Below are 20,301 nucleotides of genomic sequence, written 5' to 3' on the forward strand. Positions count from 1 at the left end.
ATTTAAATGTTAAAATAAAGAACATCACACACGGCACTCAAAAATCTGTCAAAATGTTTTAGTATGACTTTGAAGCCACAACGCTTGATGGATTGTCGGTCCATTACGGCAACCGTAGTCAAGAGATACAAGTATTACTATGGTGTGTGTATAAGGACCGCAAAATGGCACCCATTAGCAGACATATTATCTGACGTCTTGTTTTGCAATATTATGCAAAACCAACTTTTCTTACCTTCTGGTACCTGCTGATGTGTAATTGAGATCTGCATAAGTCCTGAAAATTTGCGCAAGTCCGCCATTGTAGTCCGTGCCGACACCGTAGTTGATAGGCTTCTTCTATTTCTCTATCTTCTTGTTATGGGACATTCATCCTCTGCTGTTGCCATTTCTAATATAAAGTAGTGTAAAGTTCAAACTTATATCTCGCTATGGAAGCACTTACCAGTGTAGTGAGTTTACATAATTCACCCACGGAACTTTAGTTATTAGAGCGTTCCGGTCGGACGTTTTTTTCACGTGACACATTTCCGGCGTTGTTGTTGCACTAGTGAGCCACGGATGAGAAGATGCTGCTCCGTTATTGATTGAAGTAAAGTCTGAATGTCAATAAAAATGTTAGCTCCATCTTTTGACACTTCTTCCACTCCCGTCCTTGCACGCTACACTGCTACAACAAAGATGACGGGGAGAAGACGCTGTCGAAGGTGAGCCACGTAAATAAGACCGCCCACAAAATGGCGCATCTTGAAGAGACTGTCAGAAAGCGACTTTAAAATGATCTGTAAAACATAATCTATGCAACATTTTGACCAAAGAACCACCGTTACATGTTATGTAGACCACAAGGAAGTGTTTTACATTTAGAATAAAATCATAATATGACCCCTTTAATGCGCCCTATGGTCCAGAAAATACGGTACAGAAGATCATCGCTGGAGCAGAGGTGTTTCATAAAAACTCCCATCAAGGAACTGACGCACTTGTGTAAGCAGGCTCCACGCAGCCTGGTTGGAATTTTTGGGCCCCCTTTAATGCCCAGCGGGACAGATGTTGTGTGGTATTAGGCTGTGCTGCTGCTGATCAAAGCAGTGGGGAAAAGAGAGCCCCCCGCTGACCCGCCTCTAATCCACCCCTCTCTGGCGAGGAGCCGGGAGCAAGGGCCGGTGCTCGGCTCGGGGACGGTGTGTGATACTTCTTAGTGACCCCCACGGGAATAGGTAATACAGAGCATCCGGAAAGTATTCACAGCGCTTCACTTTTTTCACATTTTGTTATGTTACAGCCTTATTACAAAATGGAATAAATTCATTTGTGTCCTCAAAATTATTTGCAGCACCTCTCAAGCTCCATCAGGTTGGATGGGAAGCGTTGATTTTCATCCAGGATGTCTCTGTACATTGCTGCATTCATCTTTCCCTTTATCCTGACTAATCTCCCAGTTCCTGCCGCTAAACACATCCCCACATCATGATGCTGCCACCACCATGAGTCACTGTAGGGATGGTATTGGCCTGGTGATGAGCGGTGCCTGGTTTCCTCCAAACATGAGGGATAGGTGCTGCAAAGAGGAATGGGCGAAACTGCCCAAAGATAGGGTGTCGAGCTTGTTGCATCGTATTCAAAAAGACTTGAGGCTGTAATTGCTGCCAAAGGTGCGTCAACAAAGTATTGACCAAAGAATGTGAATACTTATATACAAACCCTGTTTCCATATGAGTTGGGAAATTGTGTTAGATGTAAATATAAACGGAATACAATGATTTGCAAATCATTTTCAACCCATATTCAGTTTAATATGCTACAAAGACAACATATTTGATGTTCAAACTGATAAACTTTTTTTTTTGCAAATAATCATTAACTTTAGAATTTGATACCAACAACACGTGACAAAGTAGTTGGGAAAGGTGGCAATAAATACTGATAAAGTTGAGGAATGCTCATCAAACACTTATATGGAACATCCCAAAGGTAAACAGGCAAATTGGGAATGGGACGAGGGTCACCACTTTGTCAACAAATGTGTGAGCAAATTGTTGAACAGTTTAAAAAAAACCTTTCTCAACCAGCTATTGCAAGGAATTTAGGGATTTCACCATCTACGGTCCGTAATATCATCAAAGGGTTCAGAGAATCTGGAGAAATCACTGCACGTAAGCATCTAAGCCCGTGACCTTCGATCCATCAGGCTGTACTGCATCAACAAGCGACATCAGTGTGTAAAGGATATCACCACATGGGCTCAGGAACACTTCAGAAACCCACTGTCAGTTACTACAGTTGGTCGCTACATCTGTAAGTGCAAGTTAAAACTCTCCTATGCAAGGCGAAAACCGTTTATCAACAACACCCAGAAACGCTGTCGGCTTCGCTGGGCCTGAGCTCATCTAAGATGGACTGATACAAAGTGGAAAAGTGTTCTGTGGTCTGACGAGTCCACATTTCAAATAGTTTTTGGAAACTGTGGACGTCGTATCCTCCGGACCAAAGAGGAAAAGAACCATCGGGATTGTTATAGGCGCAAAGTTGAAAAGCCAGCATCTGTGATGGTATGGGGGTGTATTAGTGCCCAAGACATGGGTAACTTACACATCTGTGAAGGCGCCATTAATGCTGAAAGATACATACAGGTTTTGGAGCAATATATGTTGCCATCCAAGCAACGTTACCATGGACGCCCCTGCTTATTTCAGCAAGACAATGCCAAGCCACGTGTTACATCACGTGGCTTCATAGTAAAAGAGTGCGGGTACTAGACTAGCCTGCCTGTAGTCCAGACCTGTCTCCCATTGAAAATGTGTGGCGCATTATGAAGCCTAAAATACCACAACGGAGACCCCCGTACTGTTGAACAACTTAAGCTGTACATCAAGCAAGAATGGGAAAGAATTCCACCTGAGAAGCTTAAAAAATGTGTCCCCTCAGTTCCCAAACGTTTACTGAGTGTTGTTAAAAGGAAAGGCCATGTAACACAGTGGTGAACATGCCCTTTCCCAACTACTTTGGCACGTGTTGCAGCCATGAAATTCTAAGTTAATTATTATTTGCAATAAAAATATATAGTTTATGAGTTTGAACATCAAATATCTTGTCTTTGTAGTGCATTCAATTGAATATTGGTTGAAAAGGATTTGCAAATCATTGTATTCTGTTTATATTTCCATCTAACACAATTTCCCAACTAATATGGAAACGGGGTTTGTACATGTGATTTTATTTATTTTAATGTGGAAGTAGTGCCAAAGCGCTTTGAGTACCTTGAAGGTAGAAAAGCGCTATACAAATACAACCCATTTATCATTTATTTATAATACATTCACATTATTATTATAGGGTATTGTGTGTAGAATTTTGAGGACAAAAATGAATTTATTCCATTTTGGACTATGGCTGTTGCATAATGTTGAAAAAGTTAAGCGCTATGTGAATACTTTCCGGACGCAACGTAGATGACTCTCCATTACATGGATTGTTAGCTGCCTCATGCTAGCAATTTTTCACTATTTCAAATACACAGGAAAGAGAACGATGTGTGTTCTTGTCTCACAAAGGGATTGTGGATGATGGGCAAAAAAAAAAAAAAAGTGTAGTTTTCCAATTTATTTGCCGTAATGGAGGTGATTATTACTTGTTTAGGGGAGCGGCTCGACGCTGTGAACGAAGACATATAGATAGCTGCTAGCACCCGGAAAAGTCTGATCACATGTATTTTCACGAAAATCATCTGATCGATCCGCACATCCTTAGTTAAGGGTCACTCTTCCGTGCCACCTTCCCTTGTGCAACCTACAAACGAGAAGAAGCGGGGGGACATAGACTTAAAACAATCACTGTTAATGGATTTGCCTTTTATCAATTTTCTTAGTGCACAGCGGTGACCACTTATTGTTCGGACAAAAAGCTTGGAGTGATAAGAGAGATATGGGAAGATAAATGCAAACTGTCAGCGGGTGTGCAGGAGGAGGAGATCTGAGGAGAGCTATAGTGAGCGCCGAGGGAGGGGGATCGATCATGGGAGAAATTGAGAACGGGAGCGAGAGCAGAAAAAGTGGCGGGTGGGAGGATGTCAGCCAAGGAGGCAATCTATATTAGACAGAAAATAGTCCCCCTGGCTCGCACCGACACCGCCGCCCTCTCGGCCTCAGTAGCCATTGGCGGAGAGAGACACACTTTATTATTATTTAAGAGCGCCGTCGCCGCACGTGACGCCGACACGTGACGGCAGATGCATGATTCCATTCTTTGATTGTCCACGTACTCGCTCTGATCTCAGGCACGCACACTTTAAAAAATAAATACAATAGAAATAAAAAGTCACAGGGGGCACACAGGCGTATTGAATTTGATCTGTGGAACGTGTGAAATCTGATTAGGCAATTATATAACGACTCAGCGATGGGCCGTTTAGAGACCATTAGATGCAGATGTCAGGTGAGGACATGGACGGGAGGATGGTGCTGCCTTGCTTGGTAAACTCCGTCGGCCCATAAAAACAACCGCTGGTGCACCGAATATTACACAAGAATATGCCTCAAAAGTTACGTCACGCTAAAGAAAAACTGCACTTTATTTTATTTTGCCATACATCCACAATTCCTATGTGAAACAAGAGTTCAAGCCATTGTCTTTTCTGTGCATTCTAAACAGAAAACAATCTGCTCGCATGAGGCGGCTAACGAGGTAATTATTTATTCCGCCTATAAAGCCCTCTAAAAAACATTCCATTTACATGTTGTGACCTGGATATTAACCAAGCTTCAGCGACATTGTTATTGTAAAATCTCCCACCGAGGAACTACTTTTCTGGTGTAGTGACACAGCATCATGCTCACACTGTTACTCCGGCCACTAGCGAGAGGTAAGGTACCTACTAGGGTTGTACGGTATACCAGTACTAGTATAGTATCGCGGTACTAATGAATCAAAAACGGTAATATACTCTGTTTGAAAAGTACCGGCGCATCGTCACGTCGTGACATTGCTGGTTTTACGAGCAGAGGAGCATGTTTGGCAGCGCACAATCACAAAGTACTTACAAGCAAACACAGTGTGTAGACACAAAATGTAGAACGGATGCATTTCGGCCTAAAAACTAAAGATAAAGGTGAAATTATAACACTGACACGCCCTTATGAAGAGGTGCTTTAAGACATGGCTAGCTAGCTAGCGGCGAACGTCCAACCAGTCAGCAGTGTTTTAGCTACTTCTAAATCAGTGTGCCATCAGTGTGTGAATGTGTGAATGTATGTGTGTGAATGGGTGAATGTGGAAACAGTGTCAAAGCGCTTTGAGTTCCTTAAAAAAAGGTAGAAAAGCGCTATACAAGTACAACCCATTTACCATTTACCAAATCACTAATCTTTGCCTCCATAGCGACGAATAAAGTAAGTTTCTTAAGTAAGTATCATCCCTGCAGGACGGTTATATCTAAACTCTGTCAAAATGTACTAAGCACTTATTCCTGTTTTTTGGCTTTTTTTAATTAGTTACGGGCAATACTACAAATTTAGGTATTGCTTTCATGCCATAGTAGTTACACGGGCAGTATTGGTCCCCAATGCTGATATTGATACTTCAAAATGTTCAATATTATTCAATAATTCCATTTTAAATCACAATTATAATCAGACAGGATCGCGGTATATAATTTAAAATAAATATTTTAATTATTTCCTACTAGTGATGTAACGGTATCAAATCTCGTGGTACGATATTATTGTGGTATATGTCTACAAAAAAGGCTTGGTAAAATGCTATAGTGTGTTAAATGAAGTGGCAGGAAGGTTTAGGATAAACATTATGTAATTGAACACAAACATAGTGTGAAAATGTTTGAGTCATATTTATTACGACAAACAAGTAATTCTAAGAAAAAATAATTGTGCAGGAACATTTACTGTTTCAAGAAATTTTTAAAACAATAACTTACAATTGACTTCCTTAAATTAACAATATAAACATCTAGTGTAACAATAATGTACAGTTTAATGTCTTTTACATGATGAAAAGCAGTGGTAATTTTTTCAAATCAGTCCGGAAAATGTTGTTTCTCAGAAAATTAAACTGACAATAATGTAAATACCTCACAAACTGATGTTTGGCTTTGCTTTCTTCAAATATATTTTCAGTGTGACGGTTTATGAGGTGGTGACTTGTCCAGCCCTACTTTCTGCCGGAGTGCAGCTGGAATGGGCTCCAGCCCAGGATGTATCAGGTAGCTTTTTAGTTTACTCTTATTTCCCACGTTGAACATTTTTTGGGGTGATTTCCCGACGTGAGAGGCACGGCGATCGGCTGGCTCTGTGTCGCCTTGTAAAAACGGTCGAAACGAAAGTGGCGCGCTTCGCTTTGCAGACTGAAAATTCTTTCTTACCTCCGCCAAATAAGTTATGTTCTCGCCTGGGCTTGTTTGTATGTCTGTCAGCAACATAACTCAACCAGTTATGGACATATTTAAAGTCCAAAAAAACAATTCCTTTCAGTCAACGCTCCCACCTTGCTGGTCCCTCGCTGTACAGAGGATTTTGGGAGATGGAGTTGATTTACAGACCCGGCCAAAAAGGCCAGAAAAAAACTACACTCAGCAAGTTTTCGTTTGATACCGTCACACGTCACGGTATTTTTGAGAAGACTTTGAAGCCAGAATACCGCGGTATTTATAATACCATTACATTCCTATTTCCTACTATTGGCTGAGATCTAAATGCCTTTGGTTTTTGCCCTTGAAAGCCCTCCTGTGTCCAGGGACTTATTTCCTCAGATTGTAAACAATAATGAAAACGGCAAAATATTTTGTGAGAATAAAAAATATCCAACCACTGTAATATCGACCACACACTGATATAATACTTATTATCGTTACTATCGATATTTTTATTGATCTGCCCACTTTTGCTATAATTAGCGGTTAGCATAACATTCTATGGTGTGTAGTGTAGCACTTTTAGCTATATAGTTTATTTGCAGCCATGGAGGCAAAAATGTGCGTCACACAGTTCAAATGTGTAATTAACATGCATTATCACGATATAATTGATAGTATTAAAAACTATTGTCGGCCAAATTTGTCTATATTGCGCAACCCTACTGTCAAGTAAGGCAAAATCAACACAACCGATGAGTTTTAGAAGCTTATTGGTCAAAATTTAGGGTGACACACATTGTACGAATATGTTTTATAAAACGACTAAATGAATGTAACGGGGCCCTTCATAAAAAGTAGCAAAACAAAAAGCTGTCTTCGCCATCAGCCTGGTCAGGGAGATGCACAATGTAGTGTAACCTGCTATTGCAGGCGGCACGAATAAAGACACACAAGACGGCTCAAAGATGACAGACTGAGTGGTTCTCTCTGCTTTAACAGCCACCAATGAGCCGGGCCGGGAAGAAAGCCGGGAGCTTCATTAAGCCTTTAAAACCCTGCAGAGTCCTTTAAGTCATCACGTCAGCAGCACCGCCTCCTCTGAGAAGGCGCATGGTAAGAGTGGGGGAAGGCCGTCGAGCTTTTAGAGTAATTGAACCATCGTTGTCTTTTTAACATGTCTTGTGTTTACACAGGATGCAGACATTAGCAGCGAACTCGCTTTCCTCCGAACCTAATTAATAGGAGTGAGACGGCAGCAAATGAAAAGCAGCGCCGTACCTATCCAATTACCACAGCGTCACATTATTTTTCCATGATGCTGTTTGGCCATATTGATATTGGTCTTAAGGAGACCTATTGTGTATATCCATCACCAGCACATGTGGCCAAATGCGAGAACAGGCTGCACAAGGCAATAAAGCGAATACTTATTGTGTGCAAATGTGCATCACAACAGCAACAAGCCAATAGTAATAAATTTCAAATATGTTTGGAGAAGAACAAATTATGGTGCAATAAAAATGACATAAATTCTACAGCTGTAACAAGCAGGTGAAATTTGTGCAGGGCTACGTTTCATCAGATAGCTCAGCTTCTATTAGTTTCGCATAAACAATTTTACTCTTGCCAAGTGCTGCAAACAACATGGGATTTACTTGAAAAGCCTTTTTAAAACTCATCTAGTCCAACTTCACAGAAGCACGGCTATAAAACCTGCATGGCGCTGAACAGGCATTAATACCTTGATGGTTTCTAGGCCGGTTTTCGCCAGTGGTCATTAATTTTGCCCATAAAAAAGGAGGCCAAACCGTTACAAGAAAGTGCAATTAAAGAGCTAGAGAACTTTAATAAGTGTGAGTAGAGAGCAAAACGCAACGGCTGCGCTGAAGTGCTGGCGTGCTCGGATGCGATGTGTTTGCAAAGCTGAGTAGGCTAATGAATCTAAATTATTTAGCACACCGCTTTGGCTTGGTAAAGAACTCAAGGTCCCTGGCCTATTGGGAAAGCTGGTGCCAATGTGTGTTAGGGTTCAGTATGTCATTTCCTTTTCTTGCAAGTCTACACACACACACGCACACACTCACACTCACACACAGCTATGTTACTGTTACTGCTATGTTTGGGAAGCGAGCCATCCGAGCAGTGTACAGCTTTATTACCTGACGAATAATAGACCTCCTCTGTTAAATCTCATTACTGTGTGACACCAAACTGTAAGCTATTCTTTACACTGCATGGGAGATTAAACCAGAACGTGGAATGTACGGAAATCCTGTTAAATCTATGGATATACAGGTCAGTTTATAAATCGTGTCTGCAGTGCATTTGAATCCATACTGGCATTCAACTGTATCAATTTTCGGAACTTATGTTTTAAATAGATTACATTATTTTTCATTTAACATTTAATACTTAGCTGTGTTGTCCGGTTGTTATCTTGTTTTCTTACACTTACGTGTCTCATTTGCAAGCATTGTGCTGTATTACATAAGACGTAAGATGGAAGTAGGGTCGACTACAGTGTGTTGTCTCGGCCAGGAAGTAGTCGTTGCCATTAAGTTCAGGGTTCACCCTACATGTAAACGATCGTGGCACAACGCCAGAGCAAGATTAATGCCGCCACACCTTCAAAATAAGTTATTTTTTTAGCATGAAAACAAATTTAAGTGATATATTGTATGAATGGATATACTGTATATAGTCTATTGCTTACGTACTATTAGCTATAATAAGTTAGAAAAACAGCTCAAATATCATAAAAATAGTCCTCATTGTATTATTACAAAAAAAAAAAAAATACATGTGCATCTAAATTGCCTGTCAGATGTGTGTCAGCTGGTCGCGCACCTTAACTTAAGTCTATTACAGCTGAGTACTGCTGCGGCCCGTACGGACCATGGCTGAGAAACATTTTTTGGCGACCCAACAACGGGCCCCTGCCTTATGGTTAAGACACACTGTATTAGGCTATATCTATCCATCCATCTTCTATACAGCTTGTCCTCGTTATAGTCGCAGATGAGCTGGAGCGTATGACATTAGCTTGGCATTTTAACTTGCATTATTTATCATCATCAGCTTGGTTCCTCCAAATAATATTTATTACCACATGAACACGGTGCGGCGTCTTCAGTAATGCGGACGCTGTATCGATCCGTTGTGGTGAAGAAGGAGCTGAGCCGGAAGGCAAAGCTCTCAATTTACCGGTCGATCTACGTCCTCATCCTCACCTATGGTCATGAGCTTTGGGTTATGACCGAAAGGACAAGATCACGGGTACAAGCGGCCGAAATGAGTTTCCTCCGCCGGGTGGCGGGGCTCTCCCTTAGAGATAGGGTGAGAAGCTCTGCCATCCGGGAGGAGCTCAAAGTAAAGCCGCTGCTCCTCCACATCGAGAGGAGCCAGATGAGGTGGTTCGGGCATCTGGTCAGGATGCCACCCGAACGCCTCCCTAGGGAGGTGTTTAGGGCACGTCCGACCGGTAGGAGGCCGCGGGGAAGACCCAGGACACGTTGGGAAGACTATGTCTCCCGGCTGGCCTGGGAACGCCTCGGGATCCCACAGGAAGAGCTGGACGAAGTGGCCGGGGAGAGGGAAGTCTGGGCTTCCCTGCTTAGGCTGCTGCCCCCGCGACCCGACCTCAGATAAGCGGAAGAAGATGGATGGATGGATGGACCACATGAACACACAAGTACCAAAATATTGGTACGGTTGAGTAGGGCTGTGTAAAATGATCAATTTGATCGATAATGTATCGATAGCTTTTCAATTCTGCCATGTCAATTCACAAGGCGTACAATCGATAACCCCACTCCCGCACCTGGTAGCAGTCTCGCATTGACTATGCTAATTATTATTGATTATATCTGTAACTTCGAGTCTTGTAAGATCAACACTGAAGAGACGGCGGAAACTGTATCCTGGGGGTACTTTTGTTTCCATTTCCATCTGCCTGGTCGTCAAGTGCGCCGAAAAAGGAAAGCGCACACTTCCTGCCCTCTCAAAAAAATGATCGCTGTGCGTTAAATCCTGTCCAACTTTGCTCACAAAATACGAGTCTCAGAGGAATAGCTTACTTATTCACTATTAATATTTTGCACTTCAAGAAGCAATACCTTAATGCAATTTGTAGTAATAAATGTTACAATACTTTTGAGACTTTTAAGAGTTTAAACTATCTAAAGTTGTTAATAGTGAAAAGGAAAACTAAGTACATTTGTATTACGTAACAGATGGGACATTTTCAATATTCAACTGTCAATATTAAGTTGTAATCGATGTATTTAGAACCATATGAATCAAAATCGAATCAATTTGGTTGATACCAGGTGCAGCGGTACCGTATGGGTTAAAATGTTAAAGGCACTTGTCCTGTTGTATCTATCAGGCTACTGCACAGTCCAACAGGGAGGTGTTGCAGGCCAATGATCATCCCTCATGCTGTATAACAAACAAACATCATACAGTACAGGCCAAAAGTTTGGACACACCTTTTCCTCATTCAATGCGTTTTCTTTATTTTCATGACTATTTACATTGTAGATTGTCACTGAAGGCATGAAAACTATGAATGAATACATGTGGAGTTATGTACTTAACAAAAAAAACTCTTGGCATTCTCTCGATGAGCTTCAAGCACACCTGTGATGTGAAATCCATTTCAGGTGACTACCTCTTGAAGCTCATCAAGCGAATGCCAAGAGTGTGCAAAGCAGTAATCACTGCAAAGGGTGGCTATTTTGAAGAAACTAGAATATAAAACATGTTTTCAGTTAGTTCACCTTTTTTTGTTAAGTACATAACTCCACATGTGTTCATTCATAGTTTTGATGCCTTCAATGACAATCTACAATGTAAATAGTCATGAAAATAAAGAAAACACATTGAATGAGAAGGTGTGTCCAAACGTTTGGCCTGTACTGTACATGCTAAAGCATCTGATTACTACCTGTAGTTAGATCCTGCTTAGCTTGTCTAGAATATTAGGAGGAATCAAGCAATGAATAATGTGTGTATTAATATGTATTCATTGTGTGCGCTCTTGTCCCCTGCCCTGAAACGCCTAATAATGCTTGTTGAGCACTACAACAGGCTTCTGTGTGGGCAAGCTCTAAGAGGAGCACTCGTCAGCCTGCCAAAGAGGACAGCGGCCCTTTGATCGAGGCGGCCCTCAGTACATGTGCGTGTTTTTCTGTTTGCATGTGTCTACGCGGAGCAAAAGTGAATTCTTTCAGCTGGTCACAGAAAAACATCATCATCTGATTCGGAACATTCCTTCGCCTTTTCTTTGAAAAATCAAAGTCGACCTGCCCTGTGTAGAGATCAATCCAAGGACACCCTGAACTAAAAAGTCAAGCACAAAAAAAAAAGAACAGCCGCACAAGTGCTCCTTTTGAGCCACATAGCAATAATACATTAGATACTGGACTTCCTGTATCAAAGGTCTCTGCAGACAAGGAGGCCCTCAGTTTGGCCGAGGGCTACAGTTGTGGCAGCTGCGCCTGAGAGTCAGACAGAAAGTCAGCTGAAGCTGACTGTCTCCACTATCTGGCCTGGACAGCCATTCAAAGCAGGCCCAACATGTGTAAAGACACTCCCTCCATCTCGCTGTACTTCCTCTGCAGCACATGCTTGACATTCTAGAGGAGCCAGCGTACATTCCGCACATGCTTTCAACAGGGGCCATGCGAAAGAAAGCGCACGCTGGAAAGACTGGTATGAAAGTGCAATTCAATGTCCCCGTGTGTGCTGCTGAATAAGCATTAAGGCCTTGTGTGCAGAGTGGAGTCGTGTTAAGTGGGGAGGAGTGGGCACTCAGGTGACCACAGTTAAGCCATTTCACATGGGACCTGGAGGCGTCGCCTTCAGAGGTGCGTCATGGGTTTTTTTTTTTTTTTTTATTTGTCGGCCGCTATGGCTCGGATGACTGCACAGGCTCCGCCTCCATCCTCCAACAACATGGGAAGAAGCTCCGTGCATGAACTTGCCATAAAACACCAGTAGATCACTGCGTGCACTTCAAACTGACTGCATGGTGAAATACAGCAGCATGAGAGCGATGTGCCGTAAATACCGTGACATTGTAGCTGCGTGACATTGCAGTGTTTCTCCTGGATTTACAGGCACGGGCGCCTGACTGACGAACGTGCAGCGTAGCCGACAGTATTGCTATCGCTCTCTCTACAGTTATTTGATATCCACCGATTTTCATGATAAGAAAACAATAGAAAAACTTCAATGTAATCCAAAAAGTCTCAACCGGGGTCGGCAACTCGCGGCTCTAGAGCCGCATGCGGCTCTTTAGTGCTGCCTTAGTGGCTCCCTGGAGCTTTGACGTTGAGGTTCAGGTTGAGGTTGAGTTTATTTGGAACATGCATGCATACAACATGATACGTCACAATTTCCAGTTTCTCTATGCAGAGCTTATTTAATCATACCCCTTTTCCTTTACATAGCAGTTGTTAAACTTTTGTTCACTTCCTGTTCTCAATTTACTGACAATATACTCCATAAGTAATAACAATACAACAAAATAATAATAATAATAATAATAATAATAATAATTGGTGAAGTAAGTTATATTTCATATGGTGAGATGAATAAGATTATCTTGAAAATGAATGGATGGATGAAATAAATTCAGAATGTTTATCACGGTCCTTCTTCTTTGTACTTTGCAAACACTCTAAGCTTGAAGAGTTTCTTTAAGTGGATCATATTAGTACATTGTTTGATTTCTTTGCTTTATCTATTTTTCAAAAATCTATGAAAATGGAAAAATGTAGTGGAAAAATATATTTTTGGTTTTAATATGGTTTGTGTAGGAGGACAAATATGGCGCAAACCTTCCTAATTGTTAGAAATCCCACTGTTTATATTAAACATACTTCACTGATGAGAGTATTTGGCAAGAGCCGTTTTGTCCTATTTTTGCGGTCCTTGAACTCACTGTGGTTTGTTTACATGTACAACTTTCTCCGACGCTGCGACAGAAAGACGTGTTTTATGCCACTCCTTTGTCTCATTTTGTTCACCAAACCTTTTATGTTGTGCGTGAATGCACAAATGTGAGTTTTGTTGAAATTATTGACTTGTTGGAGTGCTAATCAAGCATATTTGGTCAGTTCATAACTGCAAGCTAATCGATGCTAACATGCTATTTAGGCTAGCTTGATGTACATGTCTCGTTTGTAAATATATTTGAGTTAAATAAATTTCCTTTACTTATGTCCTCTGTGTTTTTGATTTATATGTGCATGTCCCATGACTCTGTATGTATTATAGGCTGCATTTCTGAAAGTTGTTTGTGTGCCGTTAAAGACCACTGCAAACGTTACCCAGCTTGCAAAGATTGTAATAAATCCATTAGAAAAAGACAGACTGCAGTTTCCTTTAACTTGGACACACACATCTATACCTTTGGCCACTCTAAGACAGTCATTTCCAGGAGTTATATCACCCACTGAGAAGTTTTACTAATGTTTTCCAATGTTGTAAAAATGTGTAGAATAAATATTGCATTTCAACATTTCTGTCAAGTAAGATTTGCGTCAGCCCGCAACACAGTCATTTTGATAGTAGGCTAATATAGCTAATATAGACACTTACATCATGTGCTGCCTTCATTATAAGACTTATATAAGGCATTTCATTTTTTGCGGTTCCAGACGGATTTTTCTTTTGTATTTTTGGTCCAATATGGCCCTTTCAACATTGTTGGTTGCCGACACCTGGTCTAAACCCACAGCACGCTCAGTCCCCTTGAGTAGATTTACAGACATCATAAAGAAGTATGATTTAATCAATCGCTCCTCCACACAAAAAACACAGAGGGCAATGGAGAAGTGTAAACAACGGAAACAACATGTATTAAGTCAAAGATTCTCAAACTATGTACAACTAGTGATACGCAGGCTACACCGAGTGATACGCCAAATAATCACTTACTTAAATATTCAAACAGAGTGTTAGTAAACTATGTGATGTTACAGTGGCCAGAACGTTAAATATACTTGTTATATGAAACCTCTGCCTTGTTTTAAATGAATATTTAGGCCTACTACGTATCTTAATGTTGGTCATTATGGTGGTACTCGGAGAGCCAAGAGTTTTTCTGAGGTGGTACTGGGTGGAAAAAGTTTGAGAACCTCTGTATTAGATAAATACAAATAAGACATAAGATTTTGGTTTGTTGAATTAAAGGACAAGGTGAGCTTTCCTATTTTGGGATGTAACAATAAACGGTAATAATGATAAGCGCGGAGAAACTTCTGGCAGTTAGTATTAACGTATTATATTAAATCTATCAGAAAAAACCTTTATAACCACATTTTGACAAACTAATGGACCGACTAGAGTTAGCTTACTAGCTACCTTAAATGCTAACATGAACACATCGATAATATATCGATAGCTTTTCAATTCTGCCATGTCACAAGGCATAAGATCGATAACCCCACTCCCGCACCCGGTAGCATTGTCGCATTGACTATGCTAATGCAAACAACAAACAGTCCAGTGCAAAACAAAAGAAAGTGAAGCACCTACGAGTATAACATCATCAACCCATTTCCCGAAAACAATAAAGATATACAGTAATAGAATCATTGCAACTTTTGTTGGCAAAAATTTACGGCCGCTCTCGCCGACTTCTAGTACCGGTAACTTGTTCTTGAAGTGAACAACACTACATCATAACCAGGTAAAAACATCTGACTGAAACATTTATCATAATTATTGATTATATTTGTAACTTCAAATTTTGTAAGATCACCACTGAAGAGAGGACGGAAGCTGTCCGGAAGTGAAGCAAAGTAAGCATCCAATTTGAATTTATTAAAAAAACATACCAAAACATTAACAAATTAAAATGGAAGAAGATAAACATATTTAAACACTCGATTAAAAATAATATAACTCTTATGAAGCCATAACAATATTTAATATTTCTTCTGGAAAAAAGTAAATAATGTGTCTATATATTTTAGTTGTTAAAAAAAAATATAACTTAGTTATAATATTTTAGTGTGTGGGTTTTTAAGCACATTCCACGATACCACGATAATAATAATGATAACCATGATCATTTTGGTCACAGTAATTGTAATATGAAATTTTCATTTTGAAACTTTTGTTCGATTATATGAAAACCTTTTGATTTCTGTTTGTAATTTGTCACTATATGAAAGAGTATATAACTTCATTTGGCGTGGGGTGCACCTCTCACATGTGTTACGCAGCAATGTATTAACCCGCAGGGGAACAACGGCTGACTTTTTTGTCATTTCAATAATTTTTTGCTGTTTTGGCCTGATCTGCGTGGCGGCAAACAGTACGTTTTTTTTCCATTTTTCTTTTATAAATGCACATATTAAAAGTGCAATTTCAATGTTGATGATGTGAATTTATGGGAAAAAAGAATAAAAGCTAATGGCAAGCAGAAAAATAATTTATTTAAACTATTTCCCTAAAACCAACAAATGCGATCTTTGTCCGATTACGCGATTAATCGAAACTAATAGACATATTACTTGATTGCCATAATTGCCCGAGTTTGTTCGATTAATTGAGTAATCGGATAAAACACTTTATAACTTCCATGCATTTTCCAGGGAAAATAGTGTTGAAATAAACAATGATTTTTCAGAAAGCCATAACTTTCTTTTTTTCTAATAGACGCATACCATCGACATTGAAGTTTCACTTTTAACATGTGTCCAGTAATTATAAAACGGTTACGGCTCCTACACGCTGCCGCTCATGTGCTCTCTATTACAATAGTAAGGCGGAAACTATGTCGAAGTATAAGTTCCAATTATTCCAAGAAACATCACATTTTTCTGTCTATTTAATCAAATAACCGTTGCAACTCTATTTTACATTTTTGATTTTTTTGTGACATTTGAGCATAAAACTGATTAAAACTTTTATTACGAAATGTTTTTATGCCCTTCAAAGACTTAAAAGGGCTTTTATGTCCTGTTGGGCTTTAAACATAATCAATGTAATGTCCACAGAGGGTTAACAAAGAAAGGATGTGCACTGTCATAATCTGTAAACAAGACATACAGCTTTGAACTACAGCTCTGAAAAGGTGCTAAAAAGTGTTACAGTCCGGAATACTTCTACAACTACAACTTCTGACAATGGAAAAGCAACAAATCGCATATGTGCCAAGTTGAATTTGTGCTTGGTAGAAGCAGTGCGTCACAGTGTTACCAGTACGGTTGTGTTATTCTTTCGTTCTTACAGTACGGGTAGTTTATCTTTGAGTGTAACTTAAAGGAATTCCTTCCTGGCACTATACTGAGACGTAGCGGTCATGAGACACGAGGAGGATGCGTGCGCCAAAAGAGTTGACGGCGCTGAGGCATGATGAAGGAATTTTGACAGCACTTGCTACAAGCATTTGTAAGGCACTTTTTTTGTTTTAAATGCTCGACAGGTCACGTGACATTTGTGTGCCAGTAGACGGTAGCAGGCTCGCATGTGACAATCTTATGTGTCATGCGATTTGACCTCAGGTTCGGGGACAAAAAGCTCGAAAGAGAGCCTAAGCAAGTGGACACATTCGGAAGAGCAAATCTTCTCGAGCTTGGCAGGAAGTTAGTTACTGTGACAGTGTTGGTGCTTGCAGGCTAGTGGGACAGGCCCTGCACAGCATCTCAATGACCACGGAGGTTCGACTGAGAGGGGTTCAGCCATACTGCCCCCAGCCTACTCTCCATCCAACCACAAAGGCATTCAGCCTTTTATGGGGGATAATAATGGGGCCGAAACTGGACAGGGCCCCCATGTCGGAGCGCCATAAGTTGTGGCAGTGGCTTTGTGGTGATGTCATGCGTGACCATGGGAGCGCAGTAAGGCGCTCGGGCCGGAAGAAAACAACATAAACAATAAAGGTAAACCTTGTTCTGAGTCTTACTACTACTGCACACCAATCAAAACGTCCTGTTTGGACTCAACTGGACACTTGCTAACATCATGCTCCAACTAAGCTCTACAGTCAAATCTAATGTATCCTCTCAGTGTGAAAGAAAACATCACAGCACATGAAAAATCATACCTGCATAGAAACGTAACAGGGAGCCCATTTCTGTGTTAAGCCCTTCCTCTTGAACTCTCCAAGGGTCCTTAAATCCAAGCTTAAAGAGAAAGTCATTCTGGATCTGCAGGGGCCTCTCTTCTGGGCTAAGCCTCCTGACTGCTTCGCCGTGCAGCTGAACATACAAAGTGGGGATGGACTCGTCGCAGGAACTTCTATACTGGTCAGAGGTCAGTGGCGATTTGCCAGTACCGCTGTCTGGGTCCTGGATGTCAGGTGTGTTCCCCGTGGAGCTATCCCTGGACAAGGAACCAGCGCTGCTGCTGGTCGGCAGGCCGTTCGTCACATCTTTACGACCGGTGCCGCACTGCTTGTAGCTGGCACCATTGCTGCGGAGCTGGTTGATGGGATCCAGGCTGGACACAGGGCAGTCCAGCTCCAGCTCGTCCGAAGAACTGCCGTACATATCGTGGCCTTCTGTGGCGCTGTCGAACGACGGGCTGAGGATAGACGCATCCGTCCCCAAGATCATGTCATCGCTGAGAGAGTCCCTGTGCTCGCTTAGTCGGGCCCCTGAACTGAGGTCGTCAAACGCGCTGCTCTCCACGTCCGAGCCAGAATTCAGCCCGTAGCTGTCCACCCCGTTCCTGTGCTCTGAGTCATCATCATTAAGGGTATCCATGTTGGAGTTCAAATTTAAATCTGACAGTGAGCAAGTTATGTTGTCTTGGGACTCTGATTCAGGGCTGAAAAGTTTTCCATCCTGTTGCCGCTCATCTGCATTAGTCATGAGCAACAGTCTCATCTTGTCACTGGTGCGACCTCCTAAATCTGTGGCTTCCAAGCCGGACAAGTGGTCATATTTGATGGTGAGGTCTTCGTTGACCTTGCACAGATTGTAATTGTACTCATACTTGACGCTGCAGTTGCCATTTTGGTCCAGCTTGGGGTTGTCTTTGCTAAAAATGCGCATAACAGAGCACGACTTGCCGCAGAGTTTGCTCAGGCGAAGGGCGACCTCGCCGGCTGTGGTGTCCGCGGTGCACAGCACCGGCCTGGGATACGAGGACGTCAGTCTGTCGTAGACGTGGATGGCGCCCCGGTGGAGATCGGCTCGAACCCACTCGCGATCGGACGTTTGTAGCTGCATGTTCTGCCGGTGCTTGAGGAGAGTCTTGCGGTCCAGACTCCGGGTGTGCAGAGACGCAGAGGACATGGCCGAGCTCATCTTGGCGGCGGCGGTGACAGCCGAGGAGGAGGCGGCGCTGCCGGACACTGCCGTGGCGGCGCTGAGGTTCCTCTTCAAGCGCCTGCGTCTTAGCAGTAGGGAGCCGGAGTTGCCGGTTAATCCTCGGCCGTTTAACGCCGCCATTCTGCTCGTGGGGGTGGCGTGGGAAAGACCGTACCCATTCTTCGCGTCCACGGGGGAGGGAGCGAGATGCCCGCCGCCGCCGTCCGCCGGAATCCGGCGGCCGCTGGGCTTCTTTATTACCTTGTCGCTTTCGTCAGCTGGAGCCTGAACACTTTCCATGTCCGCCAACGAGAAGTGCCCCTCTCGGGATAAATAACAGTGCGCACTCGGTAGCGCCGACCGCGTCTACATTTAAAAACCAAAGTCAATTCCCACCAAACCAGGCGGCGTCGCTCACTTGTTCCGCTGGTAGTCATCCACTCCTCTCCTTCCTCCGTCGATCCGAGGGAACATTTTTTAACCGATGAAAGTCGCTGCGAAAAGAAGAGGCAGTGCGCGCGGGGACATATCAGGGCGGAGACGTGACTCTGCGTCCCGCTTGGACAGAAATACACTGCTCGAATATGCAATGAACGTCGGCCGACCTCCTACGCAAACCTTGGCTTGATGTATAATTCATGAGGGGAACTCAAGATGGCGTCTCCTCACAACAACGTGGTGCATTGTGGGAAATGTAGTGCAATAGTTCCGTGTGACGCAGCTGTGGGGGAGGATAGGAAACTACATCTCCCATGAAAACAGACCGAGGTGAAGTTAGTTTCAAGTTGGATAGTCAACAGACATTCAACAGCCAGCCAGGCTGACTGTTTGTCGCCGGCATTGGGAGCTTATGCCGCGGATGTAGAAGAGTTCACATTTGGTATTTTAATAAACGACTGTAACTTAGAAATGTTTGTCAACATTATTATGCTACAGGCAAAAATGTTTCTACATAAATGTCGATTTATGAAAGTAAAGCCTACATTTTCTAATTGGCTTAATGGTTTACAATTATCAATCAAATCTTGGAGGATGATTAAGAGTACAAAAGCTCTTAAATTGATATATTTGTTAAAAACATTTAAAGTGATTTAGGTAGCCCTTTTGTCTTAAAAAAAAGTTGTATTATTATTTCTTAATATTTGATACTCTATCTGTATTTTCTTTTCTTTTCTTTCTTTGACATGTTTTGCTGATGTCGTGATTTGCTCAACTTGATGTGTTGAAAGTGCCTTGACTTTTGTGTGCAGTATAAATGTATGTTTGTTGTTCAATTAAAAAAAAAAAAAAAAAAGTTATGCCGCGGATGTTAGCCGGTGCTGACTCGTGTGGTTAAGGGACTGTCAGTAAATTACTTGTCAGTGGCTCAAGGAGGACAATTTCATCGCCAATAGCTTTTTAGTCATGTGACCTGAAAAACCCAAACCACTTGTTTGTTCATCATTACTATACTTGGCTCACGCACTGGTTTTTCCAGATTTTTTTTTAATTGAGCAAATTGGCCCTATAGTGTGAATGTGAGTGTGAATGTGGAATGCAGCTGAGATAGGCTCCAGCACCCCCTGCAACCCCGAAAGGGGCAAGCGGTAGGCAATGGATGGATGGATGGATGGAACTTTCAATCGTCAATAGCTTTTTAGTCATGTGACCTGAATAAAA

General features: G+C 42.0%; 1 protein-coding gene across 1 annotated transcript in view; it reads right to left on the reverse strand.

Moving 5' to 3' along the window:
- The window catches only part of phlpp1 (PH domain and leucine rich repeat protein phosphatase 1), a 101,591-nt gene extending 82,290 nt beyond the window's left edge, over positions 1 to 19,301 (reverse strand). Inside the window, exon 1 of the mRNA XM_061979552.2 lies at positions 17,433 to 19,301. Coding sequence (XP_061835536.1) covers positions 17,433 to 18,942 — 1,510 coding nt within the window. The 5' untranslated portion in view covers positions 18,943 to 19,301. The remainder of the gene's footprint in view (positions 1 to 17,432) is intronic.
- Positions 19,302 to 20,301: the final 1,000 nt, after the last annotated feature.

The sequence above is a fragment of the Nerophis lumbriciformis genome, linkage group LG19 (genome assembly GCF_033978685.3).
Source record: "Nerophis lumbriciformis linkage group LG19, RoL_Nlum_v2.1, whole genome shotgun sequence".
Classification (NCBI taxonomy): domain Eukaryota; kingdom Metazoa; phylum Chordata; class Actinopteri; order Syngnathiformes; family Syngnathidae; genus Nerophis; species Nerophis lumbriciformis.